Genomic DNA, 17,341 nt, shown 5'->3' with positions numbered 1-17,341 from the left:
AGATCTTTTCAATCAGCCCCTTCAGCGTCATTTGCTCTTTGTAGCTGGCCCCGGATCGCCCCATTCTAAAAGTAATTTTAATTCATTCATTAATTATTAATTCATTCATTAATTATAGCATCCGCCAGTGGTAAGTTAGATAACTTATACTGTGTTTGAATATCCTCCTTCAGGTGAACCATCAGTTGCCGCTGAATTGATTGGAGGTATTGGTGAAATCGTTCCTGACGGTGATGGCCACTACACTGATCATCTGATTAAAGCTGCTTTGCCTTCGCCAGAACAGCTGGATTTAAATACGGTCAGTTTCCAATTGTTAGCAACTTACAAAAAGAACAGTAAACATAGCTATAATATACATGTTCATTGGAAAAATGGTGTCGTTTGATACGGCAAACAATGTGGTCAATCATTGGTATTATAATCATTGTATGTTTAGATCTATGTAATGTTATTTTGATCTTAGAATTACAAGGTTCTGTCTGACATTTTGGTGAAACCGTCATTCTCCAAGCTGTAAATGATACATGATACGACTATTCTGTGAAGTATTAACTTCTTCAAAGACCTCACTGCCGGGTAAATGTTCGTCTTCTTTTTTTATGTCAAGCATATCTAGGTATTAACAGCTGAAATCTAGGAGATAACGCTGACGAAACTTCAGCCAGGCATAAGTGACCTGGTGAAGGGGGTCGCCGTAGATAGCTGGTCAGGGTATTTTTTACAGGTTATATTTCAAAACACCAAAATGTTAATTAGAACCTTGTAATTCTGAGCCCACGAATTGCTTTATAATATCTTTAATTGTTATTCATTTGTTAGTATTTTGTGGGCTTTATGATTTTGAATGTTTTAAACTTGCCTTCAAAACAAGTTTAAGTTTTAATATTGCTTTGATAAACAGAGATCACTAAATGATCACAATGCTTTATATTGATCTTGCAGAATTACAATATGCATTCTGTTCAAAATGGCCTCGCGTTTGTTCTAAACATCAAGGACTTTCCAATTCCATCGAACTTTTCGCAACGAAATGGATCTGAAGTTGATTATGCCAACATGCAGCATCTTTTTTCCCAACTTAGATACAAAGTTATTTCAAAGGAGAATCTCACTGCAGAGGTATGTGAATACTTTAAATAAAATTATATCTCGGATAAATATATTACATACGCACATTAGGTATTAAATTTTACCTTACGATGTTAATATTAATCAAATTGTTTACATTAATTAATTAATTAATTAATTGATTGATTCATTAAATAATTATAATTAATTAATTAATTTTTGCATCTGCTTCTAATCCTTGCCTCTACTGCCCAAGCTGCTGCACTCATGAAGGTGGTTATGTCATCTCCGCTCCTCTTATTGGGTCCCATTTAGTCCACCTGTAATCCTCAGTTCTTGATAAATATCCTACCGATCCCCATTTGGATTTCTTAATCTTCTGCATGACATCTTTGACTTGGTTTACTTTCTTGATTTCTGATTGATTGGTTGATTGGGCGTCAGTTTTTGATATCTGCCTTTTTGTGAAGTAAAATGATGTTAGCTTCTTTCCATTTCTTTGGTATCCTCTTTAGTTCCTGCAGTCCCCTCTGCTCCGGCCTTGATAATGCAAATTGTAATTTTTACAATACCCGGTGCTTAGTTGTCCTTCAGTTGTCTTAAGACCTCTTCTACTTTATTTCGTATTAGTGGAGGTACCCCTGTTTCTTCAACTTGTATTATGGTCCCTTGGCGGGTCTTTTCCTGAATTATGTTGAATTATACAGGTCTTGGTAAAACTCTGCATATAATTGTAGAATCTGATGTCACAGGTATATCTTTGTGCTTTAATTTACCAAATCTTGACTATTTGCCCTCTTTTTTCATTAGAGGTTTTTGGCCCTTACCAATTTGCAAATGTTTGAGTAGAATTACGTGCTTTTTCCTACTTGCTCTTTGTCGTCACTTATTACTAATTACTATTTATATATTTGTTTACTCATTTGTTATTCAAGCATACATTTAGCTTTGTTTAGTTTGGCTTGAGTTATGAAATTACAGGTAGAATAGATATGTTAACTCGTAATTGTTCTTGTATTTTTAGCAAATCAAAGAAGAAATCAAACATTTTTCTGAATTATGCAATGAAGAAAACCCGAACTCACTTGTAGTAGTATTAATGAGTCATGGAAGAGCTGGGAAAATAGTTGGTTCAGATGCACAATTTATGGTGCTTAAGGATATAGAGAAGCAGTTTCATGGAACAACCTGTCCAGCAATGGAAAACAAACCCAAGTTATTTTTCTACCAAGCTTGCAGAGAGGGTAAGACTTTTTGATTACTTTTTTAGTATTTTACATTGTAGAAGAATAGGTCTTTCGAGCGAATTTGAAGTAAAAATATGAATATGAAAATATGAAGTTATTTCTTTTGACCGTAAATTTCTTGTTCTCATATACTCCTTAAACCCATCAACATCGTTTGCTTTATAATCCTTTTAATTGGTTCCATCATTGTTTGTCTAGGAACAAATATTTCTTGACCATGGATTTTCTATAGACCTAATCATGTGTCCTTTATGGCCCTACCTAGGTAAAAAAACAAACAGACCAACAAATATTACCATATCTTATGCGAACTTCAACATGAGCTATTTTATTTGATACCAATGGATAGCTAAGGGTCTATTAGGTGATAGTAAAATAAAAACCAAAATTCTCCATTTGACGTCACAATGACATATTGTATGTGAGCACTCTCAGATTAAGGTACAATGATATTATTAATTATTTAATCAGTTTTTGTATCGACAATATTTTTGTATATTATGTCAAATACAGCGAGTAGTTCACAAGTTGCAACTAGCAATGGTCCAGGCCAACGATTTGCTATAGTGCCAGAAACAGCTGATATGTTCTATGCATATGCCACAACTCAAGGTAATTAAAACACATCTAATTGTCAAAAACATTAACAATCAGAATGCTAGTGAATCGATGGTTATTGTTATACGAAGCTATCTCAGTCATTTAATGAGGCAATACAAACGATCGAATTTGGTGTTGAAATGAGCAAAAACCTTTTCATTGTAAAATTAATTTTCTCGGCCAAATGAAAAGCAATAATTTTCCTAATCAGTAAATGTCAGGAAAAAACTATAATGTTTGGTACTGTATATTGTTTTAAACCCTGCTGTTAAACTTAGATATGAAATTTAGGCTTCTAGATTTTCGATTTTCACAGGCTTCAATTTTTTTCAGGTCAACGTTTTTGCTTTTCAAAGTCACATAATTCGGTAGTGAAAGATAAAGCACAGCATATAGAACTATATATCATAGTTTTGTCAGAATTTCGCTTTTGATTGCAATTCCAACTACCAATTTTGTCAACTCGCGAATCATGGATGGATGATTTTGCAAACCACAATAGAAATATAGATGTTTTCTACTGGTTAGGCATAAAAAAGTTTTTGTTTGCCCTGACACGACCGACCCAAAAAACAATGATATAAAAATAAAAGAAAATGGTGTCTTTTCCCTTTTAAAATGCCAAATGAAAGTTAACATTCCTGGCAATCACAGCTTTAATTTTTCCCATTTAGCCCTCCCCAACAACATTTTACAATCAAGCAACATCAATAAAGAGAACCAAGCATGACAAGAATAATCTGGGATTTTGTACTACAGGCTTCCAGCCTGTCACCCTTGCAACAAGCATGCATTTATACTGAATCTTTATCAAGATTTTTTTCCAAAGAGATTAATCTTTATATAGTAAGGTTGAAATACAAGGTGTCCCATAAAAAGGTTACATGTAGAAAATGAACCGTATTTTGTGATGGTGCACCAAAACAATGTCATTTTTTCAGATATTATTTATTCATCCTTTTTGTAACTGTTTGCGAAGTTTCAATTCCGTATCTTAAAGGCAACTTAACTTATGAGCGGAAGATGACAGGGGTGTCAAGAGTGGCTAACCATCAAAATATCGAACAACGAAAGTTGAACACAAGCATGACTTTGTTTTCAGATTTTTTCTTTATTTATTACTTTTTATGTTTTTCTTATTTTTCATTGCACAAAAGAAACATATTGAAAAAATAAACATTGCACACTGAAAATAAGTCAGGTTTAGAGCTTCTTGACTCTTGGTGGTATCAAATAAATGAAGATGGTCATTAGAGAAGAATACGTTTTTGGTGAAAGCAGTTCTGTACGCATTATCTTCTGTCATCAACATAGTGAAATGAAGAACAATCTTTTGCATTTAGACCTTGTTTGAATTTCTTGTTGACTTGAAATCCCTGCTGTCTGTTTTTTACATTTCTGACTGAACTCTTGAAATAAAACTAAACAAGTTTTATTCTTAATCAGAATAAACTACTGTACCTGCCATGCTATGACTGGGCCTACTCAAGTGCCCCGCCAAATACACGGTGGCTGTGACGGTGGTATAGTGAACCTCGTGTTGCATTATGTCACGTAAAGAGCTTAGTCAGGGATGCCTGGAATGCGGGCCAAGTACGTAGGTTGTGAACTTGACATTCACAGGAGTACTAGTAGAGGGTACATAGATTATGTCATGAAAAGGATATTATATTTGTTAACATTAACTTAGATTATTTTCAAAAATCTACATGTAACCTTTTATTGGGACACCCGGTACATCAAAGTTTGACACAAGTACAAAATGTAGCTTAGATCATCATGCTCAGATGGTACCTGTCTTGTTGAGCCAATGTGTTTCTTTTGGTGACTGTGCTTTTGCTGCCTATGCTCCCAGATTGTGGATGGAATAAACTACCAGGTCCAATCATAAATTGGTACTTTTGAACAGCTTATTTCAGGATGCTTAATATCAGCAGTAGTTTGAGCTATTGAGTGCCGTTGAACATTTTGAATTAATTTGGCGCTATGACATAAGTAACTGATTGACTGATTGATCCAGCATCTATGGAACCAGATGAATAATTTAACATGTTTGAAAGTGTTATTGGAATACAATTCATTTCCGACCCTATATGATCACGTGGAGTCATTTTAAGGATCAATGTCTCAAAACACTGCATGGTAGACGACAGATTCAAATTCAACGTATCCGATTTAACAAAAATAAGCTGGTTGCCCGCTTTTATGCAAATTTGCCAAATGCCTCAGTGGCAGTTGAGATTGGATTAAGAAGTATCTTTTGACCCAGAAGTTGACAGTAATATTTTCCACGGTTATTTGATGAGGTCATTTTTTTCTAGCAAAAACATTATAATGTTCAATTCTTTACACCTGGACAATACCAACAGTTATTACATTAAAATACAAATATTTTCGTTTTTATATCAAATTATTCATCTATTTCTGCTTCTTTGTGGTAATCTAAACTGGCCTCAAAAAGAAACTTATAATTTAAGGTCATATCTTAACATCCTCTCCATAAAAATGAACAAAAATTGCACACAGGATTATTTCAATACTCGACTCTAAACATTTGTCAGTAACCAAACAGCTTCCGGGACCACATTCAAAGGCGAATAATTAGAACCAAACAAAAGAAATCTGTTGGGCTGTGAATGTGGTCCAGGAAGGTGCTCCATGTCAGTGCATTTTGCTGTTGTGTCAGTTGGACAACTGCTTGGTTACTGACATGTGTTTAGAGTAGAGTATTGAAGTAATCCTGTGTGTAATTGTTGTTCATATTTATAGACAGTATTTTAAGATATGACCTTGTGAAAAATTATAAGTTTCTTTTTGAAGCCAGTTTATATTCTATAAACTGTACATTTGTGTGAACATGGGGGCGCTATTTACATATATTTTAAATTTAAATAAACCAAATAATATGACTTATTCCTTATATTTCATGATAAAAAGATTTTTGAAAATATTCTTGCCATTTGTTAGTATTTTTTCTGATGTTTTAATACCAATATACAAGTGTTCAAACCTTGTAAAGATGCAAAGATGATTTAAGATTAATAGCGCCATCATTGTTCAAATATTCTTTAAAATGACACAGTTATACAATTCATCAAACAACCGTGTTTCACTGTTGTTTGTTGTTTCAGTTGGAATGACCTTCTTTTCTTTGATCATTATCTTCATATCTGTTTCTCTATTTTGTTTGCACATAGGTCAGCATGCTTAGACTCTTTAGCTTGAGCATCTGAGCACTTTGCTTGAGCTGTGTCCCATCAGGACCCAATTGTGTCTCCGCACAGAGCGACAGTTAAAATAAACAAACAAATATTCATAATGGATTGCGGCTACCAAGCCATATTGCCCCCGACCAATTAATGCAGCGCTCAACAAGCGCGGAGATATTTGAAGAAGCTTTCATTGATACTCGATTCGTATTGATAACAACCAACCGTTCACGCAAATTGAAAGTAGTACTGGACTATGTACTACCATAGTTGAATTAAAGCGCAGGTCTATTGCAAAAACAAGTTTATCGGTATTCGAAAAGAATAATTATTACATTACAAGTTGACACTCGTTGCAATTTTTTATGCGTATTTCTCCTGATGAAAAAGGAGAAATTCTGTGGGTAAAGTTCAGCCTCGTACGTATTCTTCCCCCGTTTGAAGCGTACGTGTTCTTCCCCCTTTTGGCTGATGACGTAAGTAAATGAAGCGGACATTATATCATGCTCTTATCATACAATCACAATCACTTTGACAAGCTTGGCATTAGCAACAACGAGTTGTACTATTATTTACCATAACAATATGCAGATTATTGTTCTCATTTGGGGAACAAATCGTCACACAGTATTGTTACTATGCGTTTGCTTTGTAATATTTCATCCAACTGAAACTATAATAACTATAGCATATTGCAATATCGCACAGGGAAATCAGATATATGAGGTTGTGGACTTAACACGGTTTACATGCTAATCTCAGATTGATCACGCTGAAATTCTAAGATTATTTTTTAGCCCAAATATTTCTCGTGATATTGATATACATATTACAATATTACAATTTACTAATATATAAAAAAGAAGCGGCTGATTTTATCCATATGTTAAAAAACCATTAAATTTGTAATACTTAATTCAGAGGTTTTTCAATGAACAACAACAGTATACGTTCTGTGCATTGAGAATGTCCCTTCTCGCAGAGCAGGCACAGTCATTTCATGACGTCAATTTTTTTCTAATCCAAATCTGTCTCGTTCGAAGGAACTCATCGCTTAAGCTGGTTTTTGCGGAATATCAATTTTAAACGTCTTATTTTCTCAAAAAAAGAGTCCTTTTCCTTTTCCTCATAATATATTATTACTTTGCTAATGATATGATGTTGTCCGAGCAATATACCTGACCTTTAAGGGCTATTATAATTGTCTGTGATCGGAGCTGTTGGATGAAAACTGTTACTATGCACTGCTTGTCTGATTTACCCATATCTACTTATAAGAGGCTTTTTCTTTTGGAAGAATCTATTTGTTATCATATTTTTGAGCCTTTTGTTTGCGGCAAGGTTTACACCAACAGCAACCCCCCTTACTCTGTGGTGAGTTAAAGAAATATACTCTAATGGACTAAATTTTTCAGGTCACCAATCATTGCGAAACACGGTCGAGGGATCATGGTTTACACAAGCAATATGCGAGGTTTTTCTAGACAGGGCGAATTGCGATAGTCTTGATGAACTTATGAACAAGGTAAAATAGATTCCATGTTAAAGTAATGAATGTTTGGGGTTTACTATAGATATCTAGAAGAAATTGTTCCACAATCCCCCTCCATTGGTAGAGCAAGCGTACCGACATTTACCTTTGTATGACTATGGATAACAATCATCTCGTTATTGAGCTTGATGACCATTTTTACCATGCACTTAAAATGCACAAAATGTCCCGAAAAGGCCTTAAAGACATATATTGGAATGGCATCTTTCCCTGGGTAAGATCTGACACCAGGCCAGCCCATGGCCAGAGGGTAACATGAGTAGGTTTGTTTCACCTTGAAGGCAAGGATAGTCTTGCTAATATGGGCTAACTTTCCCCTAGGCCATCCAATATGCCATGAATTAGTAGGACTGCAACTGTTATCTACTGATCACTTTATCTCCTATTTCCACATCTGTTAATTTTATATGTGCCTTTATGAAGTGTAATGGAAAGCACTGAGACGTAATGTTTCGTATATGAATGATACTGTAATCTGAGATGAAAATTTCTAAATTCTTCTCAGCTGCAATGCACTGTAATGTCACCCGTAACGTAACGTAACGTAACGTAACGTAACGTAACGTAACGTAACGTAACGTAATGATTTGTTCTGGACATTTTTATCAGGTGACAAATCGTGTAACAGGACGCATTGGTTTCGTGGAAAACGACATTGCCCAGCAAACACCAGAACGAGTTTCTACTTTGAGAAAGACCCTCTACTTTCTTCCTGGATTGTCAGTAACTTTCAGTGATGACGGAAGCGTACAAAAACTTGAGTTTGAAGAACGATAAGTTACTGAAATTATATCATTAAGTTCAGTGAAGTTAGGGGTGAAGGTGATTTTGTGTTTCCGTATTGCATTTGTCATGAAACATTATTTTGACAGAAATCATTTTCCCATGCAAATATAGAAATTATCCAGACATGTACCAACTCTCTAGGTTGGTTTGCCTATACCGAACCACTTTTCGAATCAATCACAACACAGAGTGTGAAAGCTATTAATTTTCATCAACTAGTACATATTTAACTTTAATTTCCCAATTAAACTAGGTAAATTTTGCAACCTCCCAGCAAACACAAAAACGTTTTAAAAACGTTTTAAACATGTTATACTTTGGGTTTTGGTTTAGATAAAAACGTTTTAATAACATTAAAATGTCGGGTTATATAAAGGTCATGGAAACGTTTGAAAACGTTTTGTATGAAAACACTACAACAATATTTTTAAAAATGTTTTTAAAATGTTATTGTAAAATATTTTTTTGCAAACACTTTTTGCCAAATATTTTGTCAACACTTAAATTGTTATGAAAACGTTTTATACCCATTATGTCCTTTATATAACCCGACATTTAAACGTTTTCTGGCAACCATTTCTAACCTTTTGCGAATGATGTCGAAAACGTTTTGTGTTTGCTGGGCTGTTACCACCAATCCAGGAGATTTTGATACAGATACAGAGAAGATGAGAAAATGACCTTGATAATGACACAAATGTCTAAGTTTCAATAGGGGTGAAAATTAAACACTATGGTCAGCATAAAATAAAAGCTAATTAATCAAAATTAATTAGTAGTTTTAATTGTTATTTAGTTTCATATGATACACGTAACCAGTAATTTTACCATGTTAAAATTATCATGATTTGATATCGACATGTTCACTCTCATTGGTGCATGGTGGCCCCGGGGGAGGGGGAGCTATGGGCCCAAAACTAGTTATCTCAACGCATCATGCGATTACAAAAAAATAGAAATGTGATTGCATTTGTTCATTTGATTGTATGAACATGTCTAATATAATTATATACATTAAAACAATGGTATTGTTTTTAGCCGCTGTTGTTCATATCTCATATAACACGGGCGACGACATTATTTTAAGTAAATTGATGTCGCCGGTGTTATACGAAACGATTTTTAAACACACCAAATCAAATAAGTATATCAAATGTTAATCAAATTAAATCCTACATTTTGCAACAAATTACCTAGGGCTTAGAATCGATCAGTCCCGTTGTTGCTACGTACCTCCGATTGGTTCAAATAGCGCGTACGAGTATCGCGTCGAAGGGAACGCTCTGAACCGTGTTATATCGTGTCATATCACACGGCTAAGAACCAATAATATTGCAGGAACTTTCACAAGTGTTTAAGAATGTTTAATGTATTTTGTAATGTGAATACTTGGATGAGAACAAAAGTGAACTGAAACTTAAAACTTATGAATGAGTATGGCTATTGAACTTTTGCACGGTCGTCTCGAAACGAGGTTCTACTCTCAAAGTGCGTGCTATTTTATTTTGTTCAACTTTGTAATAATATTATAAACTTATTTATTATTTATTTATTTATTATGCTTCATCACTGGCTCATATACAATTACAAAGATAAATATATTATATAAATATTGCACATACTAATAATCAAGACAAAGTAAAGAATAAAATGCCAGCGAAAAGAATGGGACAAACAGGTGCAAAATCACCTCTAGGACCATCCCACCTTTCGATTTTTGAAAACAAATTATTGGGGAAAAAAACCATCACAGCCCCATCCCAAATTAAATAAGCCTGCAATTCGAGCATCTGCAGTAAGAGCTCCAAGAGCATGTTTTCAAAGAACAAAAATTTTGAGTAAAATGAGAATTCAAAAATTCAACCACCCCGGATTTGAAGGAAGAAAAGGAACCGGCTGTCCTTGTAGACAAAGGCAGCTGATTCCAAAGCTGCACAATGCGATTAAAATAAACATGATAAAAAGTCATGTGCGCTTCGGTTTTGCAACGTTGAATTTTGAGTTTAAATGGATCGGAAGATAATCTAGTGGTGGGATTGTCCTTCCTATTCCCTTGGCTGAATTTAACATAATTATTGACATTAATATCATAGTGTCCCTCCCTAAATCTGTAAAAAAACAACCCAAGAGATCACGTTTGTCTCTCCTGAGAGTAAGGGGAAGTAAGTCCAAATTGGTAAGCCTCTCCTTATAATCCGGATCAGGATAATGTAAAATGAATTTGGTAGCTCGTCTTTGAACTCCTTGACAGCTACCATACTCAAGATCACTCCTGATCAGGGAACTATAAAGAGTTCTGGTAACTTTTACTGGGGCATTGAACCCTATTGTACGCATGATCATGCCCATCTTACGATTGCATTTTTTGACAACTCTGTTAATATGGGTATCCCAGACAAGTTTAGTTGATAGTCGACACCCAAATCTTCGATGGTATCAATTTTACTGAGAGTTGTGCAATTCATATTGTAATCATAAAGAACGGGTTTCCTACATCTTGTCAAGGAAATGACCTGGCATTTTGAAGGGTGAAAATTAAGCTCCCAGGTATTACTCCAATTGACTAGTGCATTAAGTGACCAAGTCTCACTGAAGCTGCTCACAATCTGAAGGTTTTTTTACATTAATAAAACACTTAGCATCGTCGGCAAATAAAGCAATCTTAGAATGTTGGGCAACACTAGGTCGTTTATGTATAAAACAAAACGTTTTCGTCGATAAATATTTTTTTCTGTCAGCAAATATTTTCAAAATGTTGTGTTTGATTTGCTATTCAATTAATACTTAAATGTGATGTTATTTATCTAAAGAGTTCCTATCCTTTTCATGAAGATTAAATCACGCTAGCTGGTCTTGGTACATGGTATGCCGTGCCAATGAGTCACGTGCATATTTATCAATACCGTACGTATTTATAAATATATTCGAGGGTAGCTGTTTATTTTCTGAAGGTTTTTGGACTGTTTACATTATCTTAAACATTTAATCGGACTTCTATAATTACATAGAACTTATTATTTTCAGATGAGTTTAGCAATTTTCTTGAATAAACTGCTTGCTACTTACTTAGTTAAGACACCCGTGATTTGTTTTCTTCCATCTCTACCAGCTAGAGTTTACACTCTTATTTTACAGAAATAGCTGCAAACCCCCTAATAGAGGAATAACTTTCTAATAAAATAAAAAGTCTGGATTTCTAAGTTTGCATTCTTACCGGAATTTCAGTTGCCAGTGTTACTGGAAAAAGCTTGGAAATGCAACTAAATGTTCAAAATGAAATGAGAATTTCTGATTTAGAACTATTTTTGTTTGGTTAGATGTTTTCGCCTTTGAACACATTAAAAGTCGGGCTTTTCAAAAAATAATGACTGGTCAAAAAGTCCGGAAATCCAAACTCCTCTATAAGATGCGCATCTATTTTCTGGAATAGCCCATTGCATGAAAGTGTATCTCCCATGATCCCATCTCACATGAAATAATTTTTAAATATAATCTACTCGATCAGCTTTCTTATGGGACTAAATGTGAATGACGTCAGTGACACAGTTTTAAAAAAAATCTAAAGCAGTATTATACGATATCCTTATGTATGAGCTCGTTTTAATAAAAAGTCAACCTTAAGAGCTATGTAAATATGTCCTCTTAAGTTTTATTTTTATTTTATTTATTACACTTTATCACTGGTATATACAATAATTATATTATAACATCAAAATATATTGCACATGAATATTCAAAAGTACATACAAAAAAAAGGAAGTATAGATAAAATTTTGCACCAGTGAAAGGCAAGGACTAACAGGTGAAAAGCACCTCTAGGACAGTCCCACCAAGGATCAAAACAATGAGGACACCCCCTCCAAAAAATTTGAAAAAAAAACCCTACACAAGCCTACAACCAGAACACTGGCAACATGTAACACAAGAGCATGTGTTGTAAGGATCAAAACTCTCCTCTAGTTTGTTCTTGTACCACTCAGAGAGCTGGCTCTTAAAAGAGAGCATGTTGACAGTGGATCTAATTGTAAGAGGAAGTTGATTCCACAGGGGAACGATACGGTTGAAAAACGATGCCCTGTGAGATTCGGTTTTGCATCGTTTGAGAATCAACAATAGGGGGTCAGCAGATGATCTGGTGGTGGGACGGTCCTTGAGGGTGGAGTTAAAAACAACAAAATGGTTAAGATTAAGGTCATAAAGTTCCATTTTGCATCTAAAAAAGAATGTGAGATCAAGGATTTCACGTCTAAAAGACAAAGGAAGGAGGTTTAATTTAAGGTGGTACTACACCCCCTGATAAATTTTGTGACTAATTTTGCATTTTTCTCACAAATAACTACACACTGGTAACAAAGGTTATGTATATTATAGGGGCAAGGAATCCAATTACTTCACTGAAATTTCAGTGAGTCAAGACAAGTGGTTCATTATAATTTATGTTAAAAAATGGGGGACATTCTAGCGGTACCTCTTTTCTTACCATAAATAACGCTTGTCTTGAGTCACTGAAATTCCAGTGTAGTAACTGGATTCCTTGCCCCTATAATATACATAACTTTTGTTGCCAGTGTGTTATTATTTTTTGAGAAAAATGCAAAAATAGTCACAAATTTATCAAGGGGTGTAGTACCACCTTAACTATTAAATCACCAAAATAATAAATCAGAATATTACGATGCAACTTGTGCATGGACACTAACTTGACGTAATACTGCACATGCGTAAATCCGGGGAGGGGGCCGGGAGGGGGGATCTGAGACGAAAATAACTGTGTAATCACTTTCCATGGACTTGGGTGGGTTTTGTATTCATGTATTCAATTGTAAAAGCGCATTGCTTTCTCTTTAGTTATATTCGTGTCAGGAGGGGACTGAGAAAATATTTTGATGGAGGTGGTCCCGGGATGGTCCATACAATCATCCCCCAATGTTGAGGCCTCTATGTGGGTTTCTGACCAAATTAACTTCATATTTGGCCATTTTAGCCCGCGAATTTGTTCCACTTTTGCACAACATTTCTTCGCGCGCATATGTACCACAAACTCGTGTTGCCAAAAGGTGCTGGATTCATTATACTTCAAAAATTATACTTTTTCCATCACTGCCAATGTCAAAAAGAAATCTACGTCACTGAGAAATCTCGCTCTATTTCTTGCATCCTTTATGAAACCAAAAATCTGCTGTTTCGATGAACGACAGAAGACTGGCGCCAAAGAACAAACCCAAAGCTCCCCCAAGGTCACCTAGATAGAATAAATAGAATATTATTAATTGATATTTAATTGGAAACATTTAATTTTTATCAATCAGAATATGCTGATGAAACTACTAGGATGAAAGCCCGTTTAAAATAGATTGAGAAAAACAAACAAATTGAAAAACAACATACTTTTACAATGGAATTCGTTGTCGAGTTCCAACGTTTTAGAATTTCATTATTTATTTTACTTTTTTGACGGTCCAGTTTTTGACGCACCCACAATTCACCGTCGCCTTTCCGGAATTACCGGAATTGTGATAGCTCATACTCTATTTGACAGTAGAAATTTTCGCAATTTCGGCATTACGACAGTGCAATTGTGACTATTCGTGTCATTTGACACTACGAAACAGGTACGAAATGACCTCTGTGTGGTTTGGTGAAATAAATAAAAAGAAGCAGGCTGATTATTTTACAGTATTTAAAACATTTATTGAATAATAATTAATATTCTGACCGTCAAAAATTAGGAGTTTAAAAAATTCCAGAATTGTAACGATATTCTCTTTTTGGTGCAGTCTGTCAAAAAGTAGGAACTGTCACAATTCCGGAATTGTGACAATTCCAGCTAATTCCTATTTGTTGACATCGACAGGATGCGTCACAAGCCAGGAACTGTCACAATTCCGGAATTGTGACAACTCCTACTTTTTGACTAGGGTGCGTTATAAGCTACAACTATCAAAATTCCGAAATTACGACAATTCCTGCTTTGTGACTCGATCAGTAGTAAGCACTGTTCACAAATTAAACATGGGGTGTATGACAGGGTTGATGTACCAGATTGTAATAATCATTTGTGGTGTGATCAAGCGAATAAGTCTGAAGTCGGTCATATTAAATTTTCAGTTTCTTATTGGATTGTAATAGGCATTTGCAAAGCTACATTTTGCAGAAAATCCCATTGAAATTGGAAAACTAGTTTTTTTTTTACCTGAACAGTAAAAAGAGTTTCAAAAACAGTGGGAAACAAATACAATATTTCCGTTGTTTGGCTAATCGACTGATTTTGCTTGATCACATCACATTTTATATAATACTTACATATAAGTTGAAAAAATTGGTAGGCTATATGTTCTGATATTTGTTCCACCTTTAAGTCACCGATGAATACATCAACATGTAAGTAGTTGCTTCTGTAAGTGTTTAAGGAATACATAATATATTCGCTGTAGAAGTGATGTAAAGCTACCATAGCAATAGATGAATACAATTGTTGACTATATCGCCCTGCACTACAACGTTCACGCAGTACCTATCCATTGAACCACAGATGTCAAAAAAATGCTGATCACTCGCACCTGTAAGATTAGTATCTTTGAAAAGAGCGGTATTGTATCCAATCTATGATTGCAAACACAGGTGATTAGTGCAACCTGCTTGTAGTGTTGGGCGATATATTCAAAATTGTATTCGTCTATTGCTATGGTAGATAATCCGATTATTACGCCACTTCTACAGCGATTAGGATGGCAATATATTTTATTTTCGTCTTTATCAACTTTTGTTTGTTTCATAATCTCCTTCTTCCTGCAGAGTATTAGACAATAGGTAAAAGTACCCTAACTGCTCTAACCGGTCAGACCTGCTTGATCAGAAATTACCCTCTGCAAAATGTATTCTTGCAAATGACCCAAAAAGTCACCAAAACTTGTAAATAGTTTACAATTGTAAATAGTTTACAATTTGGGGAAATACAGAAAAAAATGTTCCTGATATTTTCGAAATTTTGGCCGGCATTCATTTGCACAGGGAAAAAATTGTTTCCCAATTCTTGAGTCGGTCGGGCCCGTAGAAAAGGGTTTTCCTTTTTCGTCGCCTTAACACCAAAATTTGCATTAGTACATCATCATCATCATCATCATTATCAACATCATCATCATCATCGTCATCATCGTCATCATCATCATCATCATCATCATCATCATCATCATTATCAACATCATTATCATCATCGTCATCATCGGCATCATCATCATCATCATTATCAACATCATCATCATCATCGTCATCATCATCATCATCAACATCGTCATCATCAACATCGTTATCAACATCGTCATCATCATCATCATCATCATCATCATCATCAACATCGTCATCATCAACATCGTTATCAACATCATCATCATCGTCATCATCATCATCAACATCGTCATCATCATCATCATTATCAACATCATCATCATCATCATCATCATCATCATCATCACCACCACCTACGTGTCCTACTTACCTCATGTAGTCGGTAGCCATGGCAGAGTAGTCAACCGTTTCCATCAAGGTTTCGGCGAAAGTTTGAATCTCAAAGAGTGATTCGTTATATATGACGTTAAATGTGTCACTAAATGCTTTCTCTACACCGAAATCGCCATAAATATCTTCTGCGATATTTTTAGCATCATCGAGTGGTACATCCGAAGCCTCAGCGAATGCCTTTGTAAAGACATCTAAAAAGACGCCACTCAAGATATATTCATCTTCTTTGGTATCAAACATCATTTTGTAGGAGTCACTTCCAGGGCTCAGATCACCCTCATTTAGAACGAGATATTCGTAACTTTGTCCACATAAGGTAAGGAAAATTTCGAACTCGATATCGCCAAAGATTTCTTTCATGAGGTATTTCGTAAACACTGGTACTATGTCTGGATACAGGTCGCCGAATTTGGAACCATCGGTACGGTTTTCCAATGATGATAGATATTGAGTTAGTTGGCTTCTGAACCCGAAAATATTCCGGGAAGGAAGCGACCGTCTAAAATTGTACAAAATAAGAAACCTCTATTAGAGATTTAATTTTGATGAATTAAAAGATGTAAATATAAACGAGGGTCAATCAAAAAGTTCTACCTCCATCGTAATATCTCTTTAATATCTTACGTGCCAGGAAATTGAAATTACTCACGATTATACTCTTAACATGCTTAAATGTAATTTGATTAAAATATGATTTATGTTTATTAAGATAATGTTGGCTAAAGTGAATACAGATTTGGTACATCGGAAACGGTCTGAAAAGAAAGTTAATTTTGATTTAAAGGGTTGTCCACATCTATGTGGAAATTTAAATCATTACAGATTTCAATACCCTGGCACGTAAGATAACAGAGATGTGATGGTGGAGGTAGAACTTTTTGAATGACCCTCGTTTATAATGTAAACAGCCCTGTGACATATTAAGATGCTATTACCATTTTCATAACATCAAAATGTCCCAGGAAACTAGAAAGATGTTACTACCCCCTATTCCAGAAAAATACAGCACTATTTTTGGGGGGATTAGAAAATATTATCCTGGTTTGCCAAATGAAACATACCTTAATCCTAATCCGTTAGTTAGTCCTAACTGGCAATACAAGTCAAAAGTCGGGTGCGATTATCTTGACTATAGGCAATATCTAATTCTCGATCATGAGAAGATGCAGGGCTTACCCTCTGCGTCAGCGTACTTTTCGTGGAATAACACGATCGCGCGTCCTACATGACCGAACTTTGACCTTGCCTAGCGACGACCGTATTCGAAAACCGTGATTGGTCAATTCTCACGCCATAAGCGTGTGGTCTTTGCGTAGTACGTTCGACGCAAATATCTGTGCGTGCCCACGTTGGCTCTC

General features: G+C 35.1%; 1 protein-coding gene and 1 long non-coding RNA gene across 2 annotated transcripts; one reads left to right on the top strand and one right to left on the bottom strand.

Moving 5' to 3' along the window:
• The first annotated feature begins 2,833 nt into the window (after nucleotides 1-2,833).
• LOC140136154 (uncharacterized) lies at nucleotides 2,834-8,417 on the top strand. The gene is made up of 3 exons (XR_011856621.1): nucleotides 2,834-2,930; nucleotides 7,543-7,652; nucleotides 8,289-8,417. It is a non-coding gene; the product is annotated as an uncharacterized lncRNA (long non-coding RNA).
• A 4,853-nt stretch (nucleotides 8,418-13,270) lies between these two features.
• On the bottom strand, nucleotides 13,271-16,469 carry LOC140136143 (uncharacterized). Its single transcript, XM_072157850.1, has 3 exons — nucleotides 15,961-16,469; nucleotides 14,769-14,860; nucleotides 13,271-13,707 (listed from the first exon to the last, which is right to left on the bottom strand). The coding sequence occupies exons 1-3, from the start codon at nucleotides 16,341-16,343 to the stop codon at nucleotides 13,610-13,612; spliced, it is 573 nt and encodes a 190-aa protein (XP_072013951.1). The 5' UTR covers nucleotides 16,344-16,469; the 3' UTR covers nucleotides 13,271-13,609.
• Between the last annotated feature and the right edge of the window lie 872 nt (nucleotides 16,470-17,341).

The sequence above is a fragment of the Amphiura filiformis genome, chromosome 2 (genome assembly GCF_039555335.1).
Source record: "Amphiura filiformis chromosome 2, Afil_fr2py, whole genome shotgun sequence".
NCBI lineage: Eukaryota > Metazoa > Echinodermata > Ophiuroidea > Amphilepidida > Amphiuridae > Amphiura > Amphiura filiformis.
Note: the sequence above shows the minus strand (reverse complement) of the source record. Positions and strands in the feature narration are given on the sequence as shown.